The sequence below is a fragment of the Brachypodium distachyon genome, chromosome 4 (genome assembly GCF_000005505.3).
Source record: "Brachypodium distachyon strain Bd21 chromosome 4, Brachypodium_distachyon_v3.0, whole genome shotgun sequence".
NCBI lineage: Eukaryota > Viridiplantae > Streptophyta > Magnoliopsida > Poales > Poaceae > Brachypodium > Brachypodium distachyon.
This window is the reverse complement of record NC_016134.3, coordinates 39,486,734-39,502,455: the sequence shown is the minus strand read 5'-3', so window position 1 is coordinate 39,502,455 and position 15,722 is coordinate 39,486,734. Positions and strand designations below refer to the sequence as shown.

At 46.8% G+C, this 15,722-nt stretch overlaps 1 protein-coding gene across 1 annotated transcript; it reads right to left on the bottom strand.

The window, feature by feature from the left end:
- Positions 1 to 10,864: 10,864 nt before the first annotated feature.
- LOC100828238 (3-hydroxy-3-methylglutaryl-coenzyme A reductase 3) lies at positions 10,865 to 14,931 on the bottom strand. The gene is made up of 4 exons (XM_003578293.4): positions 14,006 to 14,931; positions 13,580 to 13,761; positions 12,433 to 12,779; positions 10,865 to 11,584 (listed from the first exon to the last, which is right to left on the bottom strand). The coding sequence occupies exons 1-4, from the start codon at positions 14,929 to 14,931 to the stop codon at positions 11,342 to 11,344; spliced, it is 1,698 nt and encodes a 565-aa protein (XP_003578341.1). The 3' UTR covers positions 10,865 to 11,341.
- Between the last annotated feature and the right edge of the window lie 791 nt (positions 14,932 to 15,722).

Genomic DNA, 15,722 nt, shown 5'->3' with positions numbered 1-15,722 from the left:
GTTTTGCCATACACTAGGAAAACCATATTGTAATTCAATAGTATCACATTGTAATAATACCACCCTCGTATATTATCATAGCCTAGCAGTTTACTACCACGATGGCAATTGGTGGTGGGGACATGGCAAAGGTATTCTACACTACTAGGAGAATCATAGCATAGCATAGATACAATAATAGTCCTAACAATGCAACTAATAACATCTAGTGTATAATAAAGTAATAGGTGAATGATCAAAGTGAATTTGCCTTGATAGTAGTTGGTATTCAAACACTCTTCGCAATCACACAGTTCGCTCTTGGAGAAAACTAATCAAATACAAACATTGCATACATAAACACACAATACAATCAAGAGTAAAAATGTATGCCATGATGCAATGTAAAACATGTGACATGAGTGGGTTGATTTTATTTGGGGATCTACTAGTCCAAGGCATTGATAATTAAGCACATGTAATTGGGGTTTTAAACAAATAGCAAAGGTTAGGGTTTAAACCCTAAAATGAGGTTTTATTAGCATCAGCCAAACAAATTAATTTAAAATATTTTTTTCTCTGTCCCATTGGACAGAGGACAATTAAACAAAATTTTGGGCACTGGTTTCATTCAAAAAGGACTTCTAAATTATTAGTTATGAATTAAATGACATTAAAATCTATTCTGTAATTTGGAAGTGATTCCAATATTAAAATTTGAAATTGGACAGCCCCAAAATATTATACATCTCCTAAGGATTCCAAAAATGTGTGGATCAATAAATTTGGCCAAACAGATTTAAAGTTATGATCATTTGAAGTTACAGGGGCTTTTCTGCAAAAGTGCCATTTAATTAATCCGGGGGATTAAAGTTATGACCGTTGATCAAGATCCAACAGCCGAGATCGAAGATGGAGCTCACCGGCGAGTTCTAGGGTTCCGGCAGCGGCGCGGGCTCGGGCGGGCGGCGGTGGGCGGGCTCCGGCGAGGCTGGCGACGCGGGGATGGCCAGGGACGGCGCGGCGCGGCACGGGAGCTCGGGGACGCGGTCGGCGGTGTGCGGGGTGGTCGGAGGCGTTGCCTAGGACGGCGTGGAGACGGCGGACTCCGGCGAGCTCGGGCGCGACAGGGGCGGCGCTGCTGTGCACGAAACAAGACACGGGGCACGTCAGCTTGACCGCGAGGGAGAGAGAAGAAGAGAGAGGGGGACGGCTTCGAGAAAGGCTCACCGGAACTTCGTCGGCGAGAGAGAAAGCGGCGGCGGCACGGGCGAACTCTGGCGAGAAATTTCTTCGGCGTGGGCACGCAATCGACTAGGGAAGCAAGGGGGATGAAGAGAGAAGGTCGCGGGGTTTAAATGGACGCGCTCGGGGCTGCAAACGAAGGACGGGACAAGGAGATTGCGGCGGTGAGCGCGCAGCGGTGAAAACGGCAGGCAGCGTGGCGGACGCGGGCGCCTTCCAAACGAGGAAGACGACCCTGACAGGCGGGCCCCGCCTGTCAGCGGCTTGGTGCGGGCGCGCGCGTGGACCAGGTCGGTCATATCGGCTCGGGCGCACGGAACTGGGCCGGTTCGGCCCATTTTGGCCGGGCCGGTCCGGTTTTCTCCCTTTTTTTTTTCTTTTAGCCTTTTCTTTTTTCTGTTTTTTCTTATTTCTTTGATAACTTTCGATTTTGAACTCCAAATTGGTCCAAATAAATTCCAGAAAATTTGTAAAATCATGTTTTACCATGATTCAACTTTTGGGAGTGATTTCTCTTTAAAATAAAATATGTAAAAATACATTTGCCCTATAAATGCCTTCAGGGCTATACAACTATTTAAATAAAATAGTTTTTCACCTCCAAAAATTATCCAAAAATTATGGGATAGCTTATATATGCAATAAACCCCTTTTTATAAATAAAACCTATTGGTTTGAAGATCCAAAGTTCAAATGGGTGTAAACCCTAAGGTTTAAATTGAAATAAAACCTTTCCAAAACCTTTTGAGATTCAAATTTGAATTCAAATATGCAATTGTGGCATGATGCTACTTTTACTAGTGTCATGAGATTCTTCCTCTTCTTCATCTTCATCTTCTTCTTCACTTGATTCTTGAATCTTCACTTGCTTGGCCTTCAAAGCAAGATTCATCTTCTTGCTACTTTGAGACATGGCACGCAACTTCTCGGCATTCCTTATCATATGATCATGAGTGACAAAGTATGCAAGAACTTCATTGCCGGTCAAAGAATCAAAGTTCTCCTTTTAACGAATGTTGAACACCATTGATGGGAAATAAAGAGAAAGAGCCCCAAAAAACTTGCTCACAATGGAGGAATTGTTAATGGTGAACCCATCATCAATTTGATCACAACCATATCCCTTGATCTTCATGACAAGACTACTAAGACGATGAAAGCACGCTTGAGGTGTCTCTTTGTCAAGCATCACAAATAAGCTATAATCATTCTTGGCTATCTCATATCTTGACTTTTGCACGCTTGAGCAACCTTGATAGGTGATAGAAAGGTAGTTCCAAAGCTCCTTAGCAGATTTTATCACCAAAACATCCTCATAAATCTCTTGAGTTAAACCCCCTTTGAATGGTGTTGACAGCAGTGGCATTTAGTTGCTTAAGAATGGCTTCATGAGGTGTCAAATTGAGAGGATCTCTTGGATTGAATCCCGAACAAGTTATCTCCCAAAGAGTAACCGACGAGCTGTTAAGATGAGACTCCATAGAAAACTTCCAGTGAGAATAGTTAGTCCCATTAAGAATAGGAGGCTTGCCCGGGTTATGAATATGAGGTGAAACCGGTGGGGATGGAGTGTAGTTAAAAGGCATAGCATTAAAACTAGGAGCCAAAGGACGTGAACACAGCGGCCGCACCCTCAACCTCATCGTCCGGCATCTCACTTTTAAGGCGGTAAAGCCCTTAGAAAGAGTCCTTGGCTCTGATACCAATTGAGAGGATCGAGATGTTGACTAGAGGGGGGGGGGTGAATAGGCAACTACAAATTTTCACTTACTTTTAGCAATTTAGGCGCAGCGGAATGTAAAGGTTTTCTAAATGCAACTAAGTGAAACAACCTATATGATGCAATATAATCAAGCAACAAGAACAAACACAAAGTAATTAAGCTCGGGTAAAGAAGTAACCGAAGGGCTCGAAGGAGACACGGATTTTTCCTGATCTTCACTTCCTTGGGAGGAAGCTAGTCCTCGTTGGAGGGGTGAGGGAACCACGAGAGGTATCCCTAATAGCCGTGAGAGAGCACACCCAATATCCTTGAGCCTCCCACACCAAAGTAGGAGCTCAATCACTAAGTGGTTGGCCTTGAGGTGGCCACCGAACCTTCACAAACTTCACGGGGCAAATCCACAGAGAATAGATGCTCCCGAGATGACTCCAACCGTCTAGGAGTCCCCACAACTCCAAGAGTAATAAATCAAGTGATGAACTCAAAGAGGAACGAATCCCTTTGGTGGAAGTGTAGATCTAGGTCTCCTCTCACTTTTCCCTCAAAGAATTGGATTGATTTGAGCAAGGGATGTGGAGGGATTTGGGCTTTGGAGCTTTGCAACAATGGAGATTGAGAGAGAAAGAGCTCAGCTCGAGTTAGGTGAAGTGGGCGACCTGAGGAAGAAGAAGAGTGGGACCTTTTATAGCCCCACACATTTCTGCCCGTTGGACGCAGTCTTTTAAGATCCCGGAGTAAAATCCGGAACCTCCGGGATTTGCTCCGGGATGCTCCAGAACTTTCTGTAAGCATTCGGAGCGAAATCCGGAGCCTCCGGTCTGGCCTCTGGCCTTCACAGAAACACTCAAAAATAGGATTTTGGATGGGCTTTTTCATGGAGTGTAAAGTAGGATGTGTCTTGGCTATTTCTTGGGGATTATTTGTGGATTGGAAAGGTGTATATTGGGAAGCGTAAATCCACTTAAAGTTCATTACAAAATCCCTCTGTATAGTACAGCTTTTCTATGACTCAAAAAAGGTAAAAGAAACTAAATTTAAATGTACCGCCTTCTTCTTTTCTTAATCCTTGTATCGAATACTCCATGCATGCTTAGATAATCTTTTCAAATAGAACCTGTCCATGCACTTAGCACACATGATTAAACACTCTAATCATGATGTCATATACACCAAAACCCACTTAGGGGATAAAATGTACTTTCAACCACGCTCCGAACCTCCTCCGCCCCAGCCGACGCCACCATCAGCCTCGTGGTGAGCTCCTCTTTCTTTTGTCTCTAGTCCCTGTCCTTGTGCGCTGTAGCCCCTGCCGCCAAGCGCCACCTTCCGCCGCTGCAAAAGGCCGCCGTAGGCTAGCTTCCGGCGACGCGCAGCACCACGCGCCCCCCTTGTCCACTGCAGCCTCGCGCCTGATAGCCTCCCCGTGCCCAAGCCGCGCCTCCGGTGACTCGCCGGCGAAGTTCCGGCGAGACCAATGGCCAGAGCTGCCGGAGCTGTCCTCTGTGTAGTGGACCCCACCTGGCACCACCTATCAGCCCCTGTAGTTTTTCTGGAAAAGGATAAAACTATGAGAGTGGGCCCCACTTGGTTTAAAAGTGAATTAGATTAAATTAAACTAAATTACAGTGAGTCCCATGTGTCATTAGGACTTTGGCCAGCAGACCCTGGACCTTACCTGTATTTGAATGCTGCTTGTCCAGCAGTAGGTGACAAAAGTTGGCCATAAAAAGAAAAGAATAACCTGGAATTTCAGAACAACTTGAAATGGCAGTTTAACTTTAAATATTCACAAGAAATTCTTCCGAACTCATAAAAATATGAGCTTGCTATAGAAATGCTCACAAGAAGATAACCTATCTATTGGTAGCATTTGCATTCATGTTAAAGGGAGATTTAAACTATAGGTTTGAATAACAAGTACAATTGCTTTATAAATCCGAACGGGGTTTATTAGAAATGCTCTATACCGGGCATTCGGACTCCGATTAACCTGAAACCAATTGCATTAGTCTTCATTTTGAATGTAAAATGCCATGTCATGCATTTCATGTCATGAACATGCTGGTGTTTCTGCAGTAGTAGTAATTGCATGTCTTTGCTTCTTTTCCAGTGTTTTCGCTTCTTCGCGATAGGCTCCGGAGATGATGTGAGTGTCCAGCAAGAGCTGAACAGTGCCAAGGCCGTGTCGAAGCACTGGACATCAGGCAAGCAGCCCCCTCCTTTGATCATGTTGAATCCCATTACTTTCAAATTACATTTGTTTTCAACTATTATAGATGCATTCGATTCAACTGCTATTTTCCGTCAGATAGAGGGTTAAGCCAATCCTTTGCATAAGCTTTTTATTTGTAACCTCGATGCCATGTTACCTTCCACATCCCAGCATGACTAAAATTGCTTGTTGTAGTTTAGCAAGCCTTTATTTTATGTGCTATATGCTTAGCCATGCTTAGACTTGTCGAGTCTGACACATCAATTAATTGGATTGCTGAATCTAGTTATGTGGTGGATAACCTTGACTAGGATGGGTAACAAGGCACTCATAAGGCAGAGGCCCTTAAAACATGATCAGTTAAAGGCTTAGGTGAGGGGCCACGTTGGAGAGCGTGGTGGGTTATCCCATCTTTGCCATTTAAGGACCGGTTTCTGGTTACACTGATCCAAGACAAGCGTACTACCACACATCGGGTTATGGGGCCCGCATCGACTGAGCGTGTCTAGGTTTGGTCCATGAGCTACATCTAGTTCGAGTTTTCTTGGTGAGAGTAAAAGAGAAAGGGAATGAGTAAGGGTGGCTCGGCAAGGCTTCTCCCAGGAGAATGGTAACTTGACCCAGACACAACTTCTGGGACCATGTCCGAGGGACTGTCGGACTCGTGATCATGGATCGGCCCATTAGGGTGGCTCATGGATTAGGCCGAAGCATTGCAATAGTCCTGGACGACCTCCTTCTGCCGACACACCCTTTGAGTGTGTTGCTAGCGCATGCAGTGGCAGACGGTTGGCCTGTGTGGGTAAAGTTGTACACCCCTGCAGGGTTCAATCTATTCAAATAGCCGCATCATCAGTTATGGACGACTTGGAGATCTATACTTGAATTAGACAACTTGAACAAAGTCTAAAACTTGACAACGACAGTGTGTCGCAACGAATGGCTTCCTTGGGGTAGGAACGAGGGGGTGTTCGTGGCACTGTTTGTGTGGTGTCAGTTAAGATAGAGAGTATTCAAAGTTCGCTCTCTTGTCCTCTTTCAAAACTGTTGAGTAGTCGCTTTCAACTTAGTAGTCTATTGAAAGGGTCAAAACTAGCTTTGTGCTTCAAATAGTCCACATAAAGCCCTTGTTGATACCTGCCTCATCTATTACTATGTTGATGTAAGTCTTGCGGAGTACTTTTGTACTCATCTTGCTTTATTATAAATGATTTGGGTTCAGTGAAGAGCATTCCTTCCGGATGTGTCCTCCTGGAGATCAACGACGCCTATACCTTGGAAGTCCCAGCAGTGGTCTGGGAAGGGTGTGGTCGCCATCTGCTTAACCTCAAGCCTTCTTAAGGCCTTTGTTAAGTTTGTACCTATCCAAGGTATCTATATGTTTCCGCTGTGTGAGTTGCAACTTCGTCGTAAGACCCACGGTGTAATAAGTTGTTAACTTTGCTCGATTAAGAGTTGTTTGGTATATTACAGTTTCTGTCGTAGAGTTACTGTTGTGATACCTGTTGTTTGTGACATACGTCGTGCGTGCTGCGTGTATGGTTATAACACGTGCGATGTATGTAGGGTTCGGAGCCTGGTTCATGCTTAGTTAAGTTGTGACATGATGACGTGCAAGCGAGTCCACCTGTCAAGGGGTTGGGAGCTATATCACTCCGCACGGTCGTCCTTCGATTGTGATCGCTTTGAGTTAATGCTCTGCTTGACTTGTGGAAGAGGGAGCTATATCACCCCGCACAGTTTTCGACTGTGATCGCTTTGGGTTGACGCTCCGGGCTCTTCAGGACCATATCACCCCGCACTGTTTCCGCACTGTGATCGCTTTGGGTTGAAGTCCTGGCTTGTCATCAATCACTTCTTAATCTTTGTATGTGTCAAATTCCGGGTCCGAAATTTTCCTACGAGAAGTCCGGAAGAAACCCAAGATCATATCTACTAGATGTAAGTAACGAGAGGGATTATGAGCATCATACCCTCGTAGACCACAACGCGTTACGATCACGGGATCGTTGTTGGCGTAGTGGAACTTTCGATGAGATCAATCTCAGTGCAGAACCGACGGCACCTCCTTGGTATCCACACGTTCAGCTTCACGTCGTCTCCTTCTTGATCCAGCAAGCGAGGGGAAGAGGTTGATGAGATTCCAGCAGCACGACGGCATGGTGGTGGCTATGGTGTAGAGCTCCGCGAGCAGGGCTTTGCTGCGCGCGAGAGAGGAGGAGGAGAGGGGCTCAGGAGAGAGAGATCCAGCTGAGAGCTTGGTGTGTCCTCTCCTCCTACCCCTCACCTCTATTTATATAGGGGGTGGTGGCCAGGGTTTGCCCCTCCTCCAAGAAGGAGCTAGGGCTGGCCAGGGGAGGGAAAGGAGTCCCGGGACTCCTTCCCACGTGAGGGCTCCCCACGTATGTGGTTTCCACCTCGTGGTGGAGTCCCCAACGGTTCCCTCTCCCCTAATGCGCCTAGGGGATAATTAATTAGATTGCTCCAATTAATTCATATAAAGGCCCAATTAAATTCTCAAGAATATTCTGAAATATTTCAGAACCTTTTGAGAACTTCCGGAACCTTCTAGAATATTTCCGGTCAATACCAAAAATACCCCGAACTTTTTTCGGAACCCTAAAACAGCTTTTCCATATATAAATCTTTATCTCCGGACCATTCCGAAGCTCCTCGTGATGTCCTGGATCCCATCCGAGACTCCGAATAAATATTAGATATCACCATCTATTATCTCATCGAACCCTAGCGACATTAAGCGTTAAGTGTGTGACCCTACGGGTTCGAGAACATGTGGACATGACCGAGACACCTCTCCCATCAATAAACAATAGCGGGACCTGAATGTCCATAATGACTCCCATATATTCCACGAGGATCTCATCGAATAACCATGATGTCGAGGATTCAATTAATCCGGTATTCAATTCCCTTTGTGTCGTGATATATTACTTGCCTGAGATTTGATCGTCGGTATCACCATACCTAGTTCAATCCCATTACCGGCAAGTTCTCTTTACTCGTACCTCAATATAATATCCCCGTGACTAAACACATTAGTCACATGCTTGCAAGCTCATTAGGATGTTATATTACCGAGAGGGCCCAGAGATATCTCTCCGTCACAAGGCGTGACAAATCCCAGTCTTGATCCATACAACCCAACAAGCACCTTCCGAGATACCTGAAGAACACCTTTATGATCACCCAGTTACGAGATGATGGTTGATGTCCACAAAGTATTCTTCCGGTACTAGGGAGTGGCATGATCTCATGGTCTAAGAAAATGATACTTGACATAATAAAAGTATTAGCAATTTAAACTTAAGTGACACAATCAAAAGCTATGCTTAGGTTTGGGTCTGTCCATCATTCTCCTAATGATATGACCTCATTGTTAAATGACAACACATGTCAATGGTTAGGAAACCTTAACCATCTTTTAATCAACGAGCTAATCTAGTAGAGGCGTATTAGGCACACAGTATTTGTTTATTTATCCACACATGTATTTAGTTTCCCGTCAATACAATTATAGCATGAATAATAAACATTTATCAAGAACAAGGAAATATGATAACAACAAATTTATTATTGCCTCTAGAGCATATTTCCAACAACCACAACACCGACCAAGTGTCAGCACACGTTGTTGGCTCCCTCTACGTGTCTATTCCTATCTTGTTGTGTCAACTGTCATGGGACATAACGTGTGGTGTCTCTCTCATCGTACGGGAGGCAATGATATTACATGTCCGATTTCATGTATCGATACATCTATTACAAACTCGAAGTCCAAAGGTAATCCTACTTGCACATAACATTCAACATGTGCTCTGAACACAAAATCATGTTCTTTGGTCTTTTTTTTATTTTACACAAAGTTTTTTTTTACTGATTGCAAAGCTAAAACTATGGTGACAAATCCTCGCAAAAAAAAACTATAGTAACACAAGTGTTTAAACAACCTGTACAGTAATCAATAAACTAACATTCGTTGTAGCGCACAAGCATTTTGTAAAATGCATAGAACGTACTTCCATCTTGAGTAAACGTACCTTCGACAAAAGGCACAGAAATTTGCATCAACCAATTAAGTCTTGATTCATCGGGCTGGGTAGGGAACCATGCTCCGCAAAATAGCCCACGCACTAGAAGGACTGGTCTAAATGGGCCTCACGTTGGTCTCAATTCGGTGTCTTGCTGATTGGGTCTCAAGCACCGGAAAAGAAAGGAAGAACTGCAGTCCGACGAGATACAGGAGGTCAACATGTTGCCGCATTTACGGGGGATACAAATTCCTGCTGGAGGAGAAACCAGCCACACGTAACGGCCTGGCCCTATCAATGTGGCCAAGCGAGCTAATCTATGTGCCTCTCCGTTTGCTTCGCGTCGTTCATGACCGAACATGGTCTCGTGAAATTGAAGTCTCCTAGTAGCAATGCCTCTGATAATGGTAGCATGTTGACTGAATGAGTGATTCCCGTCGATCTCCTTGATGGTAGTAAGACAATCCGAAACAATTTTCATGCGTTGTGAGTTCACATCCATCGCCAGAGAAAGCGCTTCATCACACGCATGGGCTTCACGAGCAGCTGGATCGGAGAGGCCACATGAAGAACGCTGAGCCTCTGGACTCTGGTCGCGCACGGCACGACGGCGCCGGCCGTAATGGCATGTGGCATTGTGGCGTCATGAGTTCTAAACATGCATGGAACGGACGCCTCTTCTTGCCATTTGTATGCTTGGTCGCGTGCTGATCGCCCTTGAACCGGCCGGTCCGCTCTCCGGGGCCCGGGAGGGAGTGGAGCTTTAGCTTTGCCATTTGCCTCCTCGGCGCAACAACAGTGAAGCGAGGCCGCCGCGCTTAACGTTAACTCGCACTTGCCGCCGTGGGGGCGGGGCTTCGGTGGGGCTAATTAATCTCCAATGATTATTAGGGGGACGCGGTCGACGGCGCTTAAGCTCTTGAATACACGGCCCCTGGGTCCGGAGCCATGTGCCGATGCTGGATGAAGATCGTGCATTACGCTTTTGCCCTGTGAGGCTGTGAGTGAGACCGCATGTGCAACCACTGATGACCAACTGCTTCCTCATCGTGCAGGCTGCATACAGCATACTAATTGCCGGGGCCATGTAGTAGGATGGATCGGAGGTGAGAGCCGCTAGCTGCTAACTGTTGTTTTGGGTAACCGGATCGGATGGGGGCGAAACATAGTGCCAACCACTCAACCAGCGAATGAATTGTTTGGACGTGCTACTGTGTTTTAGGTTGTACTGGAAACCGTCGTAGTACAACTTTGGAAACGATGTTCTAGTATTCCGAAAACAAGGTTTTGGACGGCACGATGCAACTCCGGGGGATACGCCTCGTGCCGACGGCATGTCATGTCATGAGTGCGACGCTTGTAGTTTCATATTGTGTCAGAGTTAACGAATAGTACTAGTATAACAGCTGGGACTCTGCTCCCCCGGTCCTTGCTTCTCGAATATAATACGGATTATACGGGGGTGTTTAATTGTTTATTCTGAAGAAAAAGCCTCGGATCTGATGCACCGAAGACACAGGGTAAGAAAGAGATCATCATAAAGCATGCAGCAGAAAATGCTACAGTAGTAATCGGGAATACAGGACGCGGTTGTACATCCATCAAGATCTGGGAGCAAAACGGACTTCGCCAGGCATTAAGGCATACCACAAGAAAGGGATCAACAGATGAAACTGAATTACTCGTTAACATTGTTACTACAAGCATACTGAAGCAGCTAACGGGCAACAGGTGTAAATGTAATTGTAAGCTTTGGACAAAAAAGAAAACAAAGGGTCAGATTCTCTGATGCCCGCGAGATGGGCAAGAACTTAAGACGCACTTGGTGTATGAGTGAGAAGAGGAACAACAACATCAAGAAATAAAAACAAGTCATGCTCCAGGGCGCACAAGGGCGGTAAATACAGGCTCGCTTCTTCCTGGTAACCATGACCACTCTACAGACAAACTGTTCACCTGATGGGGTTTCCCTTTTCATCTCCTGAGCACGCCACAAGGAATCAACCGGTGAAAAACCCGTCTTTCTCCACTGTCAACTCCCTCCAAGGTGAAGGGGGATTATACCGTAGTGAACATTTCGGTTTGGGTTTTGTCTATTTTCCTCGGAGGCAAAGGTCCGTCCAAGTGATGCGCTCAGCAAGCGGCCTTGGACATATCCTTGCTGGATCTGTTGTATTTCATGTGGCTCTGGACCAGATGGCCGGCAGCTTGAGCAGAGATAAGGGAAAGCTCCCCAGCTAGGACCGCACCAGCCACCACCGTGGCCAGCAGCCTAGCATTTGATCCTGGAGATTCCCTGTTTGCCCCTTTCACGCCAAGTAGGTCCAAGCAAGCGGACTGTGAGGCCAGCTGCGTGCCTCCACCAACTGTGCCCACCTGCATTTCGATTATCACAAGACACACCATTCAGTTTATATATTCTCCAAGTGCCCAAGTGTTCGAGTACAGGCGATGGTTGGTGCAAGCAAGGTATATGATACTAAACCAATTATGTCCAAGTGCTCAGTGAAGGCGACGATGCTTTTTTCGAAAATAACAAACACAACGTTACAAGATTAGGCCAATAATAAGAGACTGTCTAACCTGAGCTGGCTGATTATGAAAACAAGGACAAGTTACCAACAACCGGAAAGAAATCATTTAGAAAAATCAGGTGATGCAGCTATAAAAGATAATGACCCAAGAAAGAACAAAAGGGTAAACTTGCACTGGCACTGCAAGAGTATATTCTACAGGACATGTAAGCATAGCTGAATATGTTGATTTGCTTCTATGAGTGCTTACTGCTCAATAAATTCAAACAAAATCAAGCCCTACATACTATAGCCTTATCAGACTCCCTTATAAATTCAAACAAATTGATGAGTTAATTCAGAAGCATCAATTTAGCACTTTGCAATTAAACCAGAATGACGGGATCAACAAAATACCAAAAATACATACTCGTTGGGTATCAATATTTGTTATAATTTCCTATTCTACAAAGAGGATGGCATTGACATCAAGTTGGGTATGAATATTTGTTATAATTTCCTATTCTACAAAGAGGATGACATTGACATCAAATTGTTTTGAATAATCAATAGTTTCTGACAAGGACATGCTTATCAAGTGATCCGGGTTTGAAGTTCGAAAATCACTACCATGAGGATAACAAAGGAATGAGTGTCATTCCACAATGAACATAAAACCATTTAATAATTAAGGATAATATTGTTTCATACCTCGATAGATGGCATAGTAACCGAGATGTGAAGGTCTCTGCCATCATTTACAGCTTCCAACATTGTGATACACTGAGAGCTCTCCACATTCTGTGCAGGATCCTGACCAGTGGCAATAAAGATGGCAGTTACAATGTTGCTCGCATGGGCATTGAAACCCCCAAGAGCTCCAGCAACGGCTGAGCCGGCAAGGTTCTTGATCACATTCAACTCGACGAGTGACTGAACGTTGGTCTTGAGAACCTTTTTGACAACTTCCTCTCTGATTATTGCCTCACAAACCACAGACTTTCCACGACCCTCAATCCAATTTACAGCAGCTGATTTCTTATCAGAACAAAAATTGCCTGTTTTCCATGGAAGTTTAGTTAAGAAAACATGTAATACCAAAGATATGTGAAACAAATTAACTTTAAAAGGCTAAATATTACACTAGAAATATAATTGTAATGGCATGACTGGAGTTCATATATGGTGTTAAACGCCAGCACAATGCTAGCATGCTAAACTAGTTCATGACTAATCCACATCATAATTCCATAAGGAAACCAGAAGGATGTCTTTTAAAGTACATGAATCAATTGAGCTTTTACAGGTTGGTACGGCACATCATGCATGTATTGTGCAAAACGTGAGTGAACATAGTCTGGAAAAAGGATTTTTCCAAATTTTCTTTCGTGTGGATTTCCGTTATCTCCTGAAAGAACTAGGAAATCCGGGTAGCAGCATGGTGGAGGAAGTGGGCAAAAAGGCAACTCGCAACTACTACAAAAGAACTGAAGTCAACATCAGTTTAGATCGAGTGGTGACATCAATGGGATATTCAAGTAAAATAACATTTTATGGCTTAGTCTAGTGCATAAGTAGGGGAATCTAAACATACAACTTAAACATCTATCATGCCTAGCTGGATCACCAACCATCTGTGGTTAACAAATTACATAAATGGATTGAATTAAGATAGCCCGTTGTGTTGGTGTCCCTAAAATTAGGGATCACCTAACTAGTCATCATCTATCAGTGGTAGAATGTTATCCACAATTGAAAGGAGAACTAAACAGGGTGACAGCAGAACCACAAGCAAACGTACAACCGTACAAAAACAGAGTAAATTTTCAGTGTATGATTTTGTGACCTATGAACAAACCTGAGATGCTGACGACATCCATGTCAGGGAAGTCATCCTGAAGGTAATCCAGCACGTTTTGGACGCCCTTGGAGACCATGTTCATCCCCATGGCGTCCCCCGTGCTGCAGGTGAACCTCATGTACAAGTTCCTCCCTGCCATCGCGCACTTGACACCCTGCAGCCTTGCGAATCTGCTTGATCTGCATAAACGTTTCCCAAAGAGCATAGTCAGCACATCATAACGTCACAAACAGCTAAACCGTACAAGTAAATTTTGGGTTAAAAAACAATGCTTGCTTTGATGGGGACTGATGGCACAGAGACGTATCGTCAAACACGAGACTCACACTGGCTTACTGTCACTTGTTGTGTAGTGCGAGTGGAGCGTCGACATGGCTAAAAGGGACGATGGAAGCATTAGCTGGAGTTTAGTCTAAGTAGTACCTGTTAAAAACCACGGACAGCGTGTCGAAATTGGCCGGGTTCTCCAAGAAGCCCTTGAGCTCGGCGGCGCGGCGGGCGGACGGGAAACGGGCGACGGGGGCGCGGGTCATCCCGTCCCGGAAAACGACGCTGGAAGCGCCGCCGGACTCGGCAATGGCCTTGCATCCGCGGTTCGTGCTAGCGACGAGGCAGCCCTCGGTGGTCGCCATCGGAACGTAGAGCCGGCGGCCGTCGAGCACGAGCGGTCCAGCGACGCCCACGGGCAGCTGCACGTACCCCACCGGCATCTCGCAGCACTGGCCGAGAATCGACGCGTAGTCGAACCCGTCGAGCGGGAGCCCATCGATCTCCCTCCCCGTGATCCGGCGCAGCGCCTCGCGGCGGATCCCAGCGGCCCGCCGGCAGTCGCCCAGCCTGGTCTCCAGCACGTAGGACGGGATTTTCCCCGCGACGACCTCGGCGACGATATCCTCGTCCTCCGCCGGCATTTTCTCCGGCCCGGCGCCTGGGCTCCCCAGCAGGGCGCACGGCGCGGGCGCCGGCGGGGGCGGCGCCTGGGAGCAGCCCGCGCCGGAGGCGATGAGGAAGTCCTCCTCCTCGTCGTCGCTGTTTGACACGACGGACTGCACGAAGGCGATCCCGAAGAAGCTGAGGAGGTAGATGAGCGAGGCGACGAGGCCGCAGATGGCGAAGATCTCGGTGAGGCCGACCACGTGGAGGGGCGTAGAGGAGCGGATCTTCTCCCGCCACCGCCGCATCAGGTACGCCAGCGACGCGGCGAAGAGCGCGGAGAAGATCAGGTTGGTGTGCCGGATCGGCAGCGGCAGCGCGTCCCCGGCCTGCACCCTCGCCCTCTCCTCCCTGCGCTGCGCTCCAACCGCACCGCCGCGAGGGGCGGGAACCCTGCGGAGAACCTCCACAGCCATAGGGAGGCAGCGCGGCGGCGCCGGGCTCGTCGGCGTTTGGGGTTGGGAGAAGAGGCGGAGGGGGAGCAGGTGACTCGGGCCGGGGGGTTTGGGAATTGGGAAGGATCGACCCGGGCTGGGCAGTTTTAATAGCCTTCCCGTCCCGTAATGGCAGCCCTCCTGCCCGTCGCGGGGTGGGCCCGCCTACCTCTGTTGTGTTCTGTTTTCTTTTGTTCTCCCGTGTCGTTTGTGGAGCGCGAGCCGTTGGGTTTCCAGCTTGGTCAGGCGAGGCCTTGGGTTCCTTGTTTTCTGTTTCCTGTGTTTTCTAGCTAGTGCTTTGTGCTGAGCCGCTGTCACGTACGCACGGTGCGTGGATTGCAGAGGCGACGCACACGTCGTGCTGGGTAGGTACCCCCCATGGGCCATGGCACTACGTGTTCCATATGCTTGCTTGCACACGGTGTCCGTAGAGAGAGTTCTTTCTTGTCACGTGTTGTGTTCTTGGCATCGTGATGGATATGATGGTTTTGTTACAACGTACTCCTCGGTCCATAATTCTTGACAAAATCTTACTTGTATCTTCATTTTTAGACAAATTTGATATTTTTGGACAAATTTGAGATAAAAATTACATTGTTATCCAGTTCTGTAACTGTTTTGATCTTGCTGAGGTGCTCGGATTTGCGGAGGTGGACGGCGGGACGGTGGCCTTGGAAATCATCCCGACAACAGCGGTAGGCCATGGTTCGGAGCTGTCGGGGGCTCCGTCTTTTGCCGCGACGGCGGCGAGCAAGGCCATCGGTTTTAGCAGG